At 39.6% G+C, this 18,783-nt stretch overlaps 1 protein-coding gene across 6 annotated transcripts in view; it reads right to left on the bottom strand.

Moving 5' to 3' along the window:
- Nucleotides 1-2,113: 2,113 nt before the first annotated feature.
- stk40 (serine/threonine kinase 40) overlaps nucleotides 2,114-18,783 on the bottom strand; it is a 93,956-nt gene continuing 77,286 nt past the window's right edge. For all 6 annotated transcript variants that reach the window (XM_072247167.1, XM_072247161.1, XM_072247164.1 and 3 more), the window contains exons 9-11: nucleotides 14,906-15,025; nucleotides 10,167-10,251; nucleotides 2,114-6,334 (exon numbers count right to left, since the gene is read on the bottom strand). In XM_072247167.1, coding sequence (XP_072103268.1) covers nucleotides 6,119-6,334; nucleotides 10,167-10,251; nucleotides 14,906-15,025 — 421 coding nt within the window. In that variant the 3' untranslated portion in view covers nucleotides 2,114-6,118. The remainder of the gene's footprint in view (nucleotides 6,335-10,166; nucleotides 10,252-14,905; nucleotides 15,026-18,783) is intronic.

Below are 18,783 nucleotides of genomic sequence, written 5' to 3'. Positions count from 1 at the left end.
AATAATAAACTGACAGCACGAGTTGTTGAAAGTGAGCCTATGGGTTGCAGTGCTGTGGTGCGTGAAGTTGTCCATTCCAATTCAGGAGCCTGATGCTGCTAGTTGGAGGGTAATAACAGTTCCTGAACTTCAGGGTGTAGGACTTAAGGCCCCTGTACCTCCTGTCCAATGGTGGTAGTAAGAAGAGACCATGGCCTGGATGTTGGGGGTCCTTGATGAGGGATACAGCTTTCTTGTAATGTCCTCAGTAGTGGGGATGGCTCTGCCTGTGTTAGATTGGGCTGTATCCACCACTTTTCCATACCTGGATATAGAAGTTTCCATTCAAAGCCATGATACAGCTGGACAGGATTCTCTCCACTGTACACCTATAGAAGTTTGTCAAACGTTTTAGATGGCATGCTCAATCTATACAAACTTCCAAGTGGATTCGCTGTCTTAGAGATACTAAGAAGGGGTCAAAGAACACTTAAAGATGTTAGTGTTTAAGTGCAGTTTTTAGTGGCCAACTAACTTTCCAGCACATATTAGGGACCTGAAGGAAACAGAGGGATGGTGGGGGTGGAAGACGTGGAACCCCATGACTTCTGGGAGACTGTGCAAACTCCATACACTGGAGGTTAGGATCACACCCAGGTAGCTGGAGTTAAGAGGCAATGCAGTAAGTTAGGCAGCAGAGTTTTATAAGATACAAGAACTCCGAGAACCTACCCCACTCAGCAGAAAGGCCAACAGTTGCACATTCATTTAAGAGTTGAAGAAAGCTTCCTTACACACAGTAAATATAGGGGCCTTCATCTCACTGGAAGGGCAGTACAAGTATACTGAAGAACCCAAATCCCACCTAATGTGCCAAATGAAAAAGAACAGTGGCATGGGTACAACAGGCTGAACAGTCTCCTACGAAAAGTTGGGTTTCTACATTTGCTGCCTGGATTAGAGAGCATGGATACGGGTACAGGTTGACAGAACTAGCATTTTGCTCCTTGGAGCAAAGGAGGATGACAGGTGATTTGTTGGAGATGTAAAAACAAAGAGGCATAGATAGAGTGAATAGCCAGAAACATTTTCCCAGGGGGAAAATGGTCAATATCAAGGGGCCTAATGTTAAGGTGATTGGAGGAAACTATACCATCAGGAGAACCACAACCATGTCATGGTTTGGAGGCTTGTATACTTCAATGACCTGGAGAGATACGCTGGCTTGAGTCGGGGCTTTATGCTTTGGCTCTTGGTAGGGTCACCCATGCCAAATAGGTCAATAGGTAGAGGGCAGACTGAGAGTGGTCCACTGATCCTCCAGGTTCAGCTCAGGGCCAACAACCAAATCTGTTGTTACAGAAACAGCAATGAAGATCCTTCTACATCTGTGTATGAAGGTATTCCTGTGTCACACCTGGGACCTGCATGACCGAGAGGAAGCCACCGACACAATGAAGGAGCCGTGAATGCTGCCAGAGATGGAGGACCATCATTGCTGCCCTAAACTCCAGCAGCGTAATGGGCAAAAGAAGAAAGAATAAGGAAACTATAGGGGGATGTGAGGTAAGTTTGTCCATTTCCTTTTTCTCCCCCCATATAAACACAGAGTGTTGAGTGCATGGAATGCCCCACAGGGATGGTGGTGAGGGAGATGCATACACATTGGGGACATTTAAGAAACTTGTATACACACATGGATGGTAGGAAAATGGAGGTAATCTAGGGAGGAAGGGTTAGATTGATCTTAAGTAGGTTAAAATGTCAGAACATTGAGGGCTGAAGGCTAATGTCCTATACTTAATCGTAGCATGGGGTCAACTATACAGGACTTCAGTCCAACATCTCTGCTGAAAGATGGTGTTTCTGACATGCAGATGATGGGTCAACCTGAAACATCGACTATTTCCTTTTACAGATGCTGCATAACCCACTGAGTTCCTCCAGCTCCTTTGTGTTTTGCTTCAGATTTCTAGCATTTGCAGTCTCCCATTGTCAAATACCTTCCAGAGGTCATTTATCACGGGGGGGGGGGGGGGAAATCACATTACCACGTTATAATAATTTTGGATTCAACGATTTTAAATGTCAGGTAACTAGATACAAACCCATTTAACCACACATCAGTATGAGCTTTTCTACAGTATGAAATTTATTGCTGACATGCAAGTAGATTTAATGAAGTACAAAAATATGTCATCTTTATTTTATATAAATTTGTATACAATGATCACAATTCCTTTCTACTGACATCTCATACAACCTACTTCAATTGGTACATCCAGAGGCAGCTTAAACACACAAATCATTCTCATGCACAGGCTGCTGCGCTGTTCCAGTCTGATTAGACAATCACTTATACCATAAACACATAATTAAAGGGAACAAAGGAAAACTTGCTCAATAATATAGCAGATTCTGCAGGATGAACTAAAATCCATGGCTTTAATTGTGACAGATGGTTAACTGTCTTCACAAAATTAGTTTTCTTTTAATTATGTACAAGTTACAACCAAAAAAAAAATCTGGAGCAGCCAAACTAGAGTAAGGCTCAGAAAACTCAGTCAAGAAGGAGAAACATTTGAAAGGCAGATTTATTTTTTTAAGTTGTGTTGCTCTCAGCTGAACAGTGGAGATGGCAAGGAAGTTGCCCTTCAGCTGAAATACTTGTATAGGACTGGGGGAGAAGAAGCATAGAAAACAGTTCAAGATTATAATGGGCAGGAGTGCTCCATTAAGCTGTTGTTTACTAATGAACAAGATCCAAGAGAAACAGTCAGTCTGCATTCTGTAGCAGGGTCTTCGGCAAGTTCCTGCTCCCCATTCAGCTCTACTCAGGTTGACATACTTATACCAAAATATTCTTCATCGGAGCTGTTGTGCTTTACCATGGCAATAGCCCATTACAAAGCACAATTCCACACAGCTGACACGTTCAGAACTAACTGCTATAGATCCTGAGTGTTATAGTTGTAGCTGGCTGCATCACCAATGCCAAACACAGGGCTCCAACCAGCCCAAAGAAATAGTGACATGTTACATTAAAGAGAAATGGTGAACAAAGCTCATTAGTTAAGACCTCCATTTGAACACCAACAACCACACTATCTTTAGATGCAGTGTTAATTGGCCAGCAGATGTCAATCCTTATTTCAACAAGCCTCACATTCACCATTTATAAAGCTACCTTGGCCATAGAAGACCATTTCAATTTTTTTTTTTTTAAATTATTTTAAAAACCTTGTGCACTTTAACCCATCCATTCTGGAGTCTCATCACAGATTGCTGCTTTATATTCCACTTCAATTTATTAGCTCACAGGTATACATGGGATATATCCACTCAACCAACAGGATCCCAGTACATTGCGGAAATTGCACCTACAAACTCATCCTCATGTGCAACTGAATGGACAGGTTTGATTCCACTGAAAGCTCAACTTGCTAATACAAGAAAACCCCTACACAGAGTTAAGTATTTCCAACTTAGCACATTTGCCACATCAGAAAGCACCTAGGCACCAAACAAGTCCCATAACACTAATCCCTGAGGGCCCAAAAGTCTCGAAAATATTGCAAATCTTCAATCCAAACCTAAGTGAGTACATTGCCCTTGCTATCCCTTACCAACCCAAACACCTATGGATCGGGTTAATCAACCGGATACGGCATAACAGCTTATTTCAGTTTAATATATATTATAGAAATAGTTCCATCACACAAAAACAAATATTTCCATAATACATATTAAAATTTAAAGTATTTGGATCAGTTTGATTCCTTTTAAACAACTTTTCCCAGTTGATAAACATTTAAATGAACTCATATTGAAGATTTCTCAATTTGATACTCAACAAAGGCTTTGCTCACTACTACAAAGGTTAAGAAACTATCTTTCAAACACAGGCTCAAGAAAATTAGAAAGAGTTAGCAAACTTTTAGACTGGCAGAAGGAGGCAGAAAAGAGTCCACAAAAGTTATTCAAAAGTGTGAAAAAACCTCAGACACCTGTACTCTTCCATTGGGCAACAATACATTTTCAATGAATGACTTGCATGCTTCAGTTCCTCAAAATAAGTACAACTCGCTCCTTTATTTATCCCAAACTTACAGGAAAAACAAGGACTAGCCTTACTTTTTTCCCCCACCATCCAGAGCAACTGGCATTGCCTGCTGAAGGTGTACAGTACCTCCTGCTACACTTTTTGCACAACAAAAGGTTCTGCAGGAACATTCTCTCTCCAAGAACTGTATTTTCACAGGTTAACTATATTTAGGCAAGATAGGCATTTATTTAGGTTATTAATATCAAATTAAATTCAAAACAATATTAAAATCCAATGAAGCCCAAAACCTACCACAAAAAATATATGTACACACAAGATTTCAACATCATTGGTGACCACATCAGAGTAATTTTACATACCCTATTGAAATTAGGCCTAAGATAACTAAAGCCATACTGAGGCAATATCTGGCTGGCATGATTGTGCTACAGTTGAACTACACTCCAAAGATGTCTTTAATATAAATCCTAGGATATTAGATTATCAAACAGCATCCAAATCTAGGTCTTGGGAGGGTTAGCAATATAACAGTCTCAACTGTCCTTCAAAAGGAAAAATTGGTGGAGAATCCCATGTTTGATGGAATCTATTGCCCGTTTTAGAGTCAATGGATATTCATCACTGGTAATGATGCTGGAGCTAGCAGGCTATGCTTAAAAAACATATGCCAGATTGCCACATCACAGAAGAGTCTGATACATCCTCAACTAACCAAGCTGGAAGCATTTTATTTAAGCAAGACCAACAAGGGGGTTAGCTGTTGCCCAAAGTGTCACCAAAAGGAGTTATACTGAATGCCATTGCCAGTAGCTAGTCACAGCCTTTACGTTACTAGTTTCACAAGTCCATTGCTGCAGGGCAAAAAATCTGCCCCACCAAAGGAAATGCTACAAACTGAAGTACACAGCAGTACATGATTACAACCAGACATAACTTCCCTACTATCCATGTTCCACCTCACTGCCCTATCAACTTCACTGAAGAACATTTCAAGGTTGAAAATTCTGTGCATCGCCAGGTAGCAGGAGGGCAAAACTGAAGGGGTCGATAGACTCACTAAACACACTATTGCAGCAAAGTCATGGTTGCTACTAGATTCGTAGATACCAAATCAACGAAGTGCTACAACCAGTATACTGGGAACTATTATGGCCAGTTTACCTCAAATTTCTGCCAGCATCAACGTGGGGTCTTCAAACACTCCGCCTGGACAAGTGGCGCATTGTTAAGCGCAGAAACACCGACAAAATTTTCTATGCATCACTGAAATCCATGTGAAGACTCTAAATGTCGTCCCTGAGCTTGTTTAGAAATATAGAAAGGACACTAGTGTTTTGCAGCTCAGTGAACTTAAAACTCCTGTGGCCGTGGAATACAAACTGCTGTTGAAGTGCTGTAGTTTAAAAAACATATGAAACTCCAAACTAAAAACTTTCAATCCCACAATAAAAATAAAAGCAAAGCAAAAAAAGATGGGGAAGGTTCATTGAACCTGCAGATGCACACAGTATAAACAATTTTTCTGGGAATTAATCACATTAGTTTTCTTTCCTTCACATTTTTTTTTGATGGGCATTTTGTACCACACTGAATTTGACAAAAATAATTAACAAATGGGGAGGGGTGGGCAGGTAGAAAAACAAAGTAAGATTATTAGTTGATGGGTAATGCCGGCAAATTGGAACTCCACAGCAATGAACTCACCCAATTCTTAATGCTCTTACAATCCCTCGCAGTACAAGTTCTTTACAGAGTCAAAACATAGGACAAATACCTCGACCTAGTCTCTCAATATACAGTTCTGAGAAGTGTCATGATTAAATGAATAAAGAGGTAGATTATATAAAGTAAAACTAAAATCTACTACTATCCCAGAAGATGCTGCAATATTGTCCTTTTCAAAGAGCCATCTTCAGTTGTCTCAAACTACAGCTATCCTTTTGAGGAGGTGGTATCCAATGCTACATATCTGTCACAGAATACTGTATTGCTCAGGATTGGTAGTACGTGGCACGATGAGTATTACTGTGCTGTTAAATTGGCACGCGGAGATTCCTGTCCTGTGTCTGCCCATCATTTCCGCAGGTAGCGCTGAGCAAGAATTGCTGCATCAAGAGGATTTATGGGCTGGGCATCATGGCCCAATCGCCTCACTGGCGGGATGTTGCTAAACTGTCTCTTCTGTGCAAAACTCTTCACCTCATGCATAGTGTTTCCCTCAGCCAGCATTAACTGCTGCCGCATGTAGTTTTCAAATTCATACTGTGACGACTCTTCTGTGACTTTTGCCTGGATGAGAGAAAGAGAAAAAAAATGGAGAACATAGTTAAAGAGATAATACCTTAGTCTTTCACCATTTTCAGTCAAGCTTCAGTGCATTTTCTAGCAATTCAAAATTAATGCACCAAATTTTAAAAAAATGTCAGTACACCACATTTCTTCCCAATGCATTTAGGGCGAAGATGTAAATACTATCACCATAAAAAGTGTGATGGCCATTTTAAATTGCTGTAACAACAAATCCAAGGCCATATCACAATACAACTCAAGATCCTCATTTTTGAACTCGCTTTAATTAGGTTGCATGGTAAAAACATGCAACTGAAATACTCTTAGTCCCTGAAAGAAGCACTTACTTGATCACAACCACAACTCTTCATACCACAGACAGCACAGGTCAGAAAGTAGTGAAGGCCAGTTGTGCGCTGAAATTTTTGCCCAAAGCAAATTGAGTCTTGCAAGTAGAATGCTTTTTCCATTTTGCTACTCAGTCATTCCCACCGAGTACAGTACAGGTAGTACATGTGGAATCTTCTACTACTCTTCCTGATGTGCCTAAACGCTAGTACTCTGGGTGAGCCGATAATGTCCTCTTTGCAAAGGATCTTATGCCTCTCTAAATAAAAAAGCGAGTGAATCTAGTGAACAGAAACCATCTACAATCTTGTTACATCAGAACTTTTACTGCTAGGGGGAGGCAGCCTCAAACTGTAGCACTTGACAATGCCAAATGGAACTGGCCGGAGATGAGGAGGCTATTTATTTGTACATTGAGAATGCATGATTCTTGCTGACAGTTCACCAATTATATTACTGCCTTACGATATTCTCCATAGCATCATGAAATAAATGGCTAATTGTCAAATCTTCTGCCTTGCATCAATCTGCCGAGCACCGACATTAATGTGACCAGACATGCTGCCTAACAGTTGCATCAAAGTAACATGTAATGAGTATGAGCAAAGTCAATGGCAAAGCAGTTTAGAGTGTACAAACCTTTGCTGCTTATTTTTAGGATAGCCAATGAGAAACAGTAACAAAAGTCAAGGCAACTATGACTAGTGCACAGAATCGGGTTTCATGAATTTTTTGTGGTTAACAAATAAAAACTTAAGTTCAATAAGAGTTCAGCACTGAACAACCAACTCTGACACTTTTATGGCATAAATAACTGCAGCAAATGACTGTTAATGCCATACCTGAAGCATAAATGCATAACGAAAGTTGAACAGCAATTCAGTAATAATAAATTTGCCCTTTTCCCCCCATAAAGTAACAGTTCTCTTGGGATCTCTGCTGGGGATTGTTAATCATGAAGAAACAGAGATAGAGATCTATGTCAAGAGGGACCAAGTGGATGGGGTCAGAGAAATGAACAGTCAAAAGGAGTTGGTAAAAATAATGACAGATTAATATGGCAACGTATTGTGCTGGGTCAATACAAATCCAAATATTCACTTCATGACAGTGTATTAGTATCATTGAGAACAATCATTTAGAAGTCATTTAAAACAGTCCAAAGGCATCGAACATCATCATTCATAATCGTCAGTCCTTACTTCAAGGGGGTTAAAAGTCAAAAGTATTAAGATAAATTCAATTTAAGAAAAAAAAAATCTGAAGAGAAACACTCAGCTTTAGGCACCAATTCATCGAAATGAATCAGTCACAAGGGTGAAAAAATCCACAGAATAATGTTGGTGCCTGCAGCAGTCTTAAACTGACAGATTATTATATTCATATAGAGATCATATGAAAAGAAAGGTCAACAATGTGCCACAACAGTTGGTGCTACAAAGAAGAGAAAATCTGCAGATGCTGGAAATCAAAGTAATACACATGAAATTAGGAATCCAGGCAGCATCTACAGAAAGAGTAAATGGTCAACATTTCGGCCCGAGACCCTTCATCAGGACTGGTGCTACAGTCTCACATCTGTAGGGACCTGAATGCCACCTGTATGGAGGTTGTATGAATGTGTGATCAACACAAGTGATTGATGAGCAAAAGGACCTGATTCCATGTCATATCCTTCATGACTGCTTTGTGTGTTGTGGAATGACTTAATGTTTACAGATTAACTGGATTACATGACTCTGTAGGTTCCCTGGCGGTTCTAGTTTGCTGGCAAGTTAGCCAAGATAAATTATTCCTTGTTTAGGTCAATGGGGGAAAAAAGAATCAAAGGATAGTTAACAGGTGTACATGAGAGAGAATAATTTACAAGGAAATAAGGATAGGGATATGGGGCTAACAAGAATGGTCCACTGCAAGTCAGCTTTAATCAAAGGGACTACAGTGTCATGTAAGAATTTGACTGAGATGATGGGAGTGAATGACAGTGGAATGGAAGTGAACTACATAACCATCTGTGTTCAAGCAGAAAGTGGCTGTCCTGTACCTCAGCTCCATTTTACTGCCTTCTTTCTTAGTCAAGACAAAAGCTTAATGACACCGTTTCAGTGTACTGAGGTATGATATAAATGTAGATAAACAGTTTTCTTTGGTCAGGTCAGATTCCAGAACAGAGGGATAGAATCTTAAAATTAGACCAGGCCACTCATGAGTGAAACCACAAAGGAGCTCTCCACACAAACACCAGTGGGAAATATGCAACAAACTCTAAATTGTGGATTCTTAGAGACCAATTCAAAGATTTCAAGACCAAGATTAAAAGTTTTATTTTTGTTGACCAATGGTAAGGCAGAAAAACTGAGGTGGGGAATGGACATAATCTACTTGAAAACACAAAAGTTAAATAGTTCACTCCCATGCTAACGTTCTTATTTCTTTATTTTCAACTATAGGGACAGCACAATGCTATAGCTAGCAAGAGTCGCTGTTTCATAGTCTCAGAAAGCAAGGTTAAATCCTGACCTCAGGGTGTTACCTGCATGGAGTCTGCAAGTCAAAGTTGAGTTTTCTGTAATATGTACAGGTACATGTTAGCACAGGTACAATGCAAAACTGTCATTCTTGTAACTGCTTGGGTTTCCTCCTACATGCCAAAGGCTTGCAGAGTTAAGGACATCAGGCACTGGGCAAAAAAATTAAAGACATACTCTTTGGTCTCTGCTGACTTCCATGTGGTGCCATCACTGGCCTTACTAGTTAATCTAGTACAGAAGAAAGAGACTCCACACTGCCACATGTGAACGCCTGTTGATGTGTGTGCATGAATGCAAGATGACACAAGCACTGGCTTGATTATAACACGCACCACAGGGTTGGTTGTGAAACCCTGTGAACAATAGTATTTTGAACAGGTTGTCTGAACAAACCAGTTTCATGAGATGCAAAACCAAAACTCAGCAGTCACCTCGAGTGTAGTGACATCAACTCCGTAGCCAAAGCTGTTTTCCAAGTGATACTGCGAGGCATGCTGGCCACACAGTCATTTGGGTGTACAAGCTGGCCAATTCCCAATGCCAAAAAGCTTGCATGATTCATTGGATCTGAAGCCAGGCATACAATGTTTAACTAATAGTTGAAACAGCAGCATAATAAATGGAAAACAAGACTTTTTGAGAGCAAGTGAGTCATTTTCCCGCACTGCTTCTTTAAAGTTCAATCTAGTTAACAAAGCCAAATAAATATATTTGGATTATTGCACAAATACCAGTTGGGTGCTTCAAATCAGTGTAGCTATGTTGCTGAGACGCAAAGATGAGGTCGCTATATGTTTATACAACAGTACAATCCCAAAGACAACTCTCTTATGGATTTAAACTGTACTTAACTAAATTATTGCATTTATGCAAATTGATTTTTAATTCTACTGACAATAAACTGAAATGATATATGCATTATCAGCACAGAATTAACTTTCCAGCTTTCATACCTCCTGTAAGATTTCTGGATTGTTGACTTGGTCATCAATATCTGGCACCACCTGTAAAGGACCACTAAGTGACGAAAGAGACTGCCTGCAAAAAGATCAAAGCATTTTGACCAAAATAAAACCCACAATTTTTCCCCAAACAATATAGCAACATTATCCAGCTAATACACTAGCAAATATTTGGCAACATTAATTGCATTTTGAAAATAAATGCAAGCAAAGTTCTTAAACAGATAAAGGATCCAATTCACTTTTTCTATCTGTTTCAGTACTTCACAGTTCTCAGTAATTATCTACCTGTAATAATTAGTCAACTGTTTTTTCTCTTCATTAACATTACCCGATCTGTTGAGCATGTCTTACCACTCTAACCTGCCCAACAACTTTCATAGCTTTGTTTTCTCCAGCCGCCTTCACTACGCCATCAAGTGGTGTTGTCAACAATTTATCATTATTGTAATCCCTGCTCCAACTTACAAGATACAGTGGCATGCAAAAGTTTGAAATTCTGCACCCTTTTTTCTCCAAACATACCTTTGCTCATGTGGCCAAAAAGTTCTATTTTAACTTCATCAGTCCACAGGGCTTGTTTCCAAAATGCATCAGGCTTGTTCAGATGTTCCTTTGAACCTTTGAATAGAACTTTTTGGCCGCAATGAGCAAAGGTATGCTTGGAGCATAAAGGGTGCAGAATTTCATGAAAAGAACCCCTCTCCAACTGTTAAGCACGGGGGTGGATCGATCATGCTTTGGACTTGTGTTGCAGCCAGTGGCAAGGAGAACATTTACTGCTAGAGGGAAGAATGAATTCAATTAAATACAAGCAAATTCTGGAAGCAAACATCACAGCGTCTGTAAAAAAGCCGAAGATGAAAAGAGGACGGCTTCTACAACAGGATAATGAACCTAAACGCACCTCAAAATCCACAATGGACTACCTCAAGAGGCGCAAGCTGAAGGTTTTGCCATGGCCCTCACAGTCCCCCAACCTCAACGTCATCGAAAATTTGTGGATAGACCTCAAAAGAGCAGTGCATGCACAACGGCCCAAGAATCTCACACAACTAGAAGCCTTTTGCATGGAAGAATGGGCGAAAATCCCTCAAATAAGAACTGAAAGACTCTTAGCTGGCTACAAAAAGCATTAACAAGCTGTGATACTTACCGAAGGGGGTATTACTAAGTACTGACCATGCACGGTGCCCAAACTTTTGCTTCGGGCCCTTTTCCTTTTTTTGTTATTTTGAAATTGTAGAAGGTGGAAATAAGAAAGTTTTCTTGCTTAAAATATTAAAGAAATGTGTCATCTTTAACTTTATGCCTTTTGGAAATCAGTTCATCTTTTACTTGCTTAGCTATTCACAGTAACAGAGATTTTGATCGGGGTGCCCGAACTTTTGCATGCCACTGTATTTCTGTCCCAAAAATTCTCGCTCCATCTTCCTGAAACAATTTGCTTTCTCTTTTCTCCCCAAATTCTGATGAAAGGTATTTAACTGAGAACAAAAACTCTTTCTTTTTCCATAGATGCTGCCTGACCCGGTTCAGTGTTTGTTTTCGGTTATGATTTCCAGCATCTGCCATTAGTTGATTTCCAGGATTTAAAACAATGTGGCCAGGGGCAAAAGTCAGAGCAGAGCATTTTCCTTCTACTGAATCATCATGGAAGACTGAATCATGTGCAATAAATAGATTGCCAAGGCAACAAGATCTTTAAAGAGAAAAAAAGCAACTAATATTTGTGAAAAGGGGAAAAACTGAAAATGAAATGTCAAAGTGCTCTTTGGCTTAGATAACGACATTTTGGAACTAAAAATGCATGTATTATTCCAGCTTGTAAATAAACGTAACTAAATTTGTTATGTTTCCAAGATTCTTGAAAAACATTCATAATTATATTTAAATAATAGGGTAACAGGAGTAGCAGAATTTTTGGAAATGCAGAAACACTGTTTTAATTAAGTTTATAACAGAGCTAACAGAAGATCAGGGATAGCAGATGATACTAACATTCACACTGAGGAAGAATGTGATCCTGGAAGTGATAAACAAAAATATCTAGCATTCTAAAAAGTGGATGTAAAGGGATTTATAATTTTGTTTCATAAATTATACAACCTGATTTATAATTTTTGCAAACTTCACCTTGAGGCACAATGCTGGGGAAAGACAAGTGTTTATAAGAGAAGGGGATCGACCAAGTAACTGCAGAGCACTCAGCTCCGAACAAATTACTGGAAATAATTTCTGACGCACATAAACGATAATGACAAACAAATAATAATGAATAAATACACAACTAACGATGATAATAAATGAAAATGTAGCAAGTTTATTTAATTTAATTTTATTTTATTTAGAGATACACACCACTCCAGCCCAACAAGCTGTGCTGCTGAATGTTAAATGTAACACTAGCCTAATCACAGGACAATTTACAATGACCAATTAACTTAGTAACTAGTAGGTCTTTGGACTGTGGGAAGAAACTGGAGGAACCAGAGGAAACCCATGTGTACATGGGAAGAATGTGCAAACTTTCTAACAGAGGACACCAGAACTGAACTGTGAACTTTGCCACCCTGAGCTATAATACCAGCTGAGGTCCAAGCACACATACCTGTGGTGCCTCCCATCAGTCATAGCCTGCCAACCCGAGAAGGATCAGTTTATTCCTACTCTGTTTCCACTTTAATAACCAAATCTCAGTCCATCATCACATCACCCCCATGTATAAGGGAGACTAAGATGACTTGGGTGTTCTCTCTAAAAAAAAAACTATCTTTCATTTCCTTTAAATTACAAGAGGAATGGACTAGACAAAGAGTGATGACCTATTTCCTCTGGCAGGTCAATAACTAAAGGTATATACTGAAGCAACTGAAATAACTTTCCTCCAGAAGGCACCACTGAAGCAATTACTAGACCTACTAAAGCGAAATGATAAACAGATTTACAGAAAATTGATTTAACAAAAATCAAGCAAAGCACCTAGGGTCTGAAACGCAAAGCCTGAAAAGATGACAGAGGCTGGTGGTGGAAGGTGTCTGGGCCAACACCTGCAGAACATTTACTTACAGACAGCTGGCAGGTCAGCGTAACTGGAACTGTTCAATTTTTGTCCACATTACCTTTGCAAAGCAATATATGACCTCTGGTGCTCACTTCTTTATACTCATTTCCTAGCCCTAGAATTTATACTTGATTGTCTAAGTAAAGGCTTGTGTGAAATTTTACAGAATGCACAGTTCCAAAATGTTAATGAACAACATAACTTTAGTAAGAATAAATAGTAGAACCAAATGTTTCTTTATAGACATGAGGTTATATGAATTTGAGGAGATTGGGTATGTCACCAAAGACTAACAAATTTCTACAGATGTACCATGAAGAGCATTCTAATGGGTTGCATCACCAATTGATACGGAGGCTCCAAATGCACATGATCAAAAAAAGCTGCAGGGGGTTGCAAAATTAGTTCGCTCCATCTACGGACACTAGTACCCCAGCAGAGGACATCTTCAAAAGATGTCACCTCAAAATAGTAGCAACCATTATTATGGACCCCCACCACCTGGGACATGCCTTCTTCTCATTACTACCATCGGGGAAGATGTACAGGAACCTCAGGGGACACAATCAGCTTTTTAGGGACAGCTTCTTCCTCTCTGTCATCCAATTTCTGAACAGACAATAAACCCATGAATACTACCTCAGTATTTTCTTCCTCTTTTTATTGCACTACTTAGTGTTTATTTACTAATAGTGTATAACACTATTTAGTGTTTTTTTTTCAAATATACAGTGGATTCCAGTTAATTGGGGCAGCTGCTTATTTGGGGCAACTCTTAAAGAACAAAAGCTAATTGAGAAAATAGTCAGGATTCTTTTTGTTAATTTGGGACACTATGCCACTTAAGCGGGGCAGGAGACTGTGGCCAAATAGATTCTAATTAACGTCAATCATCCACACTTGAGTAGCCATTCGACGGTACACCATGCTTAGAGTGAGCAGTTTTAAATAGCGTCAGTTGTATATGTTGGTCTTCAAAAAACAGTGACTTTTGGCACTGATAGTTGGTGAGAAATAAATAGCAAGACAATTCGGAACTGTTTTGCACACTGTGGTTTCAAGCATTCAGGTGAAAATGAAATGATTCCACTACTTCAACAAGGAACTATGAAGAATTTGAAGGTACCTACAATCATCTTGATGTTATAATGAAAATTTGGAGAACGCAATCGTCGATAGCCTTCTATGAAAGCAGCCTATCATCAGCACTCAGTGACTCTGCTGATTTTGTTCATTGCGTACACTGGATGAATTCCCGTCAATAACTATTAGGAACTAATACAGTTTTATTGTACTGCAGTGCTATTGGTAGCATTCTGTATCTATTACTCAGTTTGTCTTTACACCTTTTTAACTACTTCCGTGAAACTTCGGCTAATTGGGTGCCTGCCTAATTGGCTCAAAATGTACTGGTCCCAATTAACTGGAATCCTCTGTATATTTCTTATAAATTATAGTATGTTTTATGCATTACACTGCTGCTATTAAACAGTGATATTAAACTTGATTCATCCTTTTCCAGCTGATGTTCTCAAACTGACCCCATAAAAAGATTAAAAGTTTGTGGTGGTGGCATAGGGAAGGAACAGAAAATCTGAAGGTTTATTGATGCAAATTTAGGGTAGTAGGGAATATGAAGCATGTCTTTTCTGCACAGTGGACTTACCATGTAGCTATGATGGAGCTCAATGAATCCAGCACTTCAGTTGCTGTTAGCCTTTGCTGTGGGTCCAGAAGTAGCAATTTCTGAATCAAGCAAACTGTGTTTTCTGATACACGGCAGTCTCTGGCAGAAAGGGAAAAAATATTAATACCATTGAATGGCGCCTTTGCAAAAGAAACATGCACTGAACCCATAACATCAGACCAGCTGCACAATAAAAGTCTATTTCACAAAGCAATGCAAGCCCATGAGTCAGAAAGCAGCACACCCGATACCTTAGGCATAGGACAAGCAACAAGAAACTAGTGACTAATACTCACACAAAAACAAAACTAATCCAACAGATTTGAGCAGCAGTAAGACTCAAAAACAAACATTAAAAAGCTCAATGTAGATTGTTAATGGAAACTAATTCTTAAACACTGAAAGCTGTTTCTTTGCAAAGCAAAAACTCAAAAGATATCCTGCAGATGCTGGAAATCTAGAGTAACACATTAAATGCTGGACAAATTGAGCAGATCAGGTAGTATCTCTGGACCCCGTCTTGTGCCTGAAACATTGACTGTTTATTCCTCTCCATGGATGCTGCCAGAACTGACGAGTTCCTCCAGCACTTTCATGTTTCTTTGCAAAACAATATTTGCAAAATGAACACAACAGGAAGGGAGAAGCAAATCAAGGATCAACAGACTACACACTGTCTACCAAGAACCCAATTCTTTTGATTGACCCACTTTCACAGAGTTTGGGTTGTAAAAATAAATTGCAAATGGTTTATTTCTTGAAACAAAAAGGCAAGTCCTTGGGATTAAACTCCCACTCAACTCAGTCAAATTGAAAATTCTCTTAAAGGTACTACAACATTAAACACGCCTTCAAATCTGAGTGCAACTAACATGCTCATCTGTCCTTTCTCTACGCATTACATTTTTCCCAAGTTCTGATTACAGACCCATGCTACCCAAGAGAATGATCACATCTGTAAGTATGTTGAATCACCCTGAAAGGGTCACACTCAGTTACACGCCTCAATCACGCTCACTCATTCTCACTAAAAAAAAAGGTCAGAACGGGTTGACAATGGTTTAACAAAAAAATAAATAAATCACAATTCTCAGTAAGTTTTGCTTTCTTCTCAAACAAGTCTAATTGCTCTCAGATCATAAACTGTTAGTATAAGAGTGATTCTGGCTTCTTGCCCCTTCCTTTCCAGTCCTGATAAAGGGTCTCAACCTGAAACATCGACTGTTTATTCCTTTCCATAGATGCTGCCTGACCTGCTGAGTTCCTCCTGCATTTTGCATGCTGGTAAGCCCAACTCCGGAACTTAGCTGAAATCTACAGATTATACTAGGTTAACCTCTGACTGACTTTGAAAACTTTTCATGGTCAAATATTTGTGTTATTTTTTCATCCCTAAAAGCTAACTGATTCTAGTAATGGGCAGGCAAAAGATGAGATCCCAGTAAACACATTATGTTACAGGAAAGTCACAATGGACCAAAGTCTCTAAATTTTAAGGAACTTGTCTACAGAATGCTTCTAGTGTTGTCTATAAAATAAAGGTTTTAAAAGTAATGCTAACAGCAAGTAACAAGTAGAATGCCCCAGGTATATCACCAACAGCAACATCACACAAAACACAGGAGGGCCTGAGCAGGTCAAGTAGCATCTATTGAGGAAACAGACAGTCAACATTTCAAACTGAGACCCTTCATCAGAACTGGCAAGGAAATGGACAGAAGCCAGAATAAAAGAGTGGGGAGTTTACAAACTGTAAATTGAGGGGAGGAGACAGGAATATTGGGGAGGGAAAAATGGAATGACATGTGAATCTGGGAGGTGATAAGTTTTGCATTTGTCTCAATCAAGTCTAATTGCTCTCAGATCAGTGCCTGTCAGTATACTTTGCCTCTTCCAAGAAGCGGAGTTGAAAAGGGAATCTGAAGGAGAGGACAGTTGACCATGGGATAAATGGAAGGAGATAGGGTAACAGAGGCAGGCTGTGAGGGTGGGAAAGGAGAGAAGGAGAAGGGGTAATGGGGTCATGGGGATAGGGGAAAACTGGTGGAGTGGGGTGAGCAGTTACTGGGATTTCAAGTTGAACACTGGACAGAATATGAGGTGTTGCTCCACCAACTGTATCTAACCTCAGCACTGTAGCAGAGGAGGCCATCTGCACAGTGCTGTACTGGGATACAGAACTAAAATGATTGATTGCCAGGAAATGCTGACTGACATGTCCTTTTATCCCCTTCCACCACCTTCCAGCCTTACCTACCCCTCACCTGGATTTACCTGTCACCTGCCACATTGTGCTCCTTCCCTCCCCTATCTTTTTATTCTAGCTTCTGTCCTCTTCCGCTTCAGACCCGATGAAGGGACTTGGCCTTAAACATTGACTGTACAGTGTCTCCAAGGATGCTTAATGAACTGCTGAGTTCTTCCAGTATTTTGTGTGCCTTCTTCCAGATTTCCAGCATCTGGATTCTGTTCAGTGTACAGGTATATCACCTACTGCACAAATTCCAATTTGCCTTTCCTTGTGCCCAAGTATGCTGGAATACAGATGATTATATGAAACAGTCCATATGGTAACTCTCAAGATGTCAACCATGGAACAATGCAGTCTGCACATTGGACTCCTTGGGTATATTCTGCTATTGAACACATTCATGGCTGATCTGCTACCTCAATCACTAACTTCTTGTCCTATCCCAATATCCAAAATTCCACCCATTGCTATTAAGAACATAATCAATAATTTGAGCCACCAGAGCTCTTCAGTAGAGAAATCCAAAGATTCACCATCTCATGAAAAACTTCGCATCTCCACTATTCCAAATGTGTAATCCTTGAGACAGGTAAACATCAAAGCAAGAAAAATGTCCTACAGACCTCAAGCTCTAAGAACTTTCCATGTTTCACAGAAGTCACCGCACTTATTCCTCTAATCTCTAGAAAATTGAGGCTTAAACTAATTGGTCTTTCCTCATACGAGGGACCACTCTGGCCAGTATTTGTTGAATTACATCTATGGCAAATATATCCCCTTTCCAATAAGACCACTAAAACTGCAGAAAATACTCCAGCTATGATCTTGGTAATACCCCATATAATTAAAGACAAACATCTTTACTACTGTACTCAAATCTTCTTGCAATAAAACCCAACATATAATTACTAGTGGTACCTGGCTGTAAGTTTTCAGTGACTGCATATTGGAAAATCTAGGTCCCTTTGAGCATGGTTTCAGAATCAGAATTAATATCACTGGCATATGTCATGAAATTTGTTAACTTTATGGCAGCAGTACAATGAAATACATGATAAACAAAAATTAAAGAAATAGTTACATTAGATATATGACTATTAAATAGTCAAAATAAGTAATGCAAAATAAATTTAAAAAAGTAGTGAGGCAATGTTCATGGGCTCAATGTCCACTGAGAAATCTGACAGCATAGGGGAAGAAGCTATTCCTGAATCAGCGTGTGTGCCTTCAGGCTTCGGACCTCCTTCACAACGGTAACAGTGTAAAGAGGGCATGTCCTGGGTGGTGGGGATCTTTAATGATGGAAGCTGCTGTCCTAATCTTGGATACTACAGAGGCTGGTATCCATGACAGAGCTGACTAATTTTACAAGCTTCTGCAACTTATTTTGATCTTGTGCAGTAGCCCACCTCCCCCACCATACCAGGTGATGTAGCCTGTCAGAATGGCACATTTGTATAAGTTTGAGTGTTTTAGCTGACAAACCAAATCTTAAGCTCCTAATGAAATATACCCCCTGTACAGCTACATCAATATGCTGCATCCAGGTTAGGTCCTCATACGAGGGGTGATTGATAAGTTCGTAGCCTAGGTAGAAGGAGTCAAT

Source organism: Mobula birostris, chromosome 30 (genome assembly GCF_030028105.1).
Source record: "Mobula birostris isolate sMobBir1 chromosome 30, sMobBir1.hap1, whole genome shotgun sequence".
In the NCBI taxonomy this organism is placed as follows: Eukaryota; Metazoa; Chordata; class Chondrichthyes; order Myliobatiformes; family Myliobatidae; genus Mobula; species Mobula birostris.
Note: the sequence above shows the minus strand (reverse complement) of the source record. Positions and strands in the feature narration are given on the sequence as shown.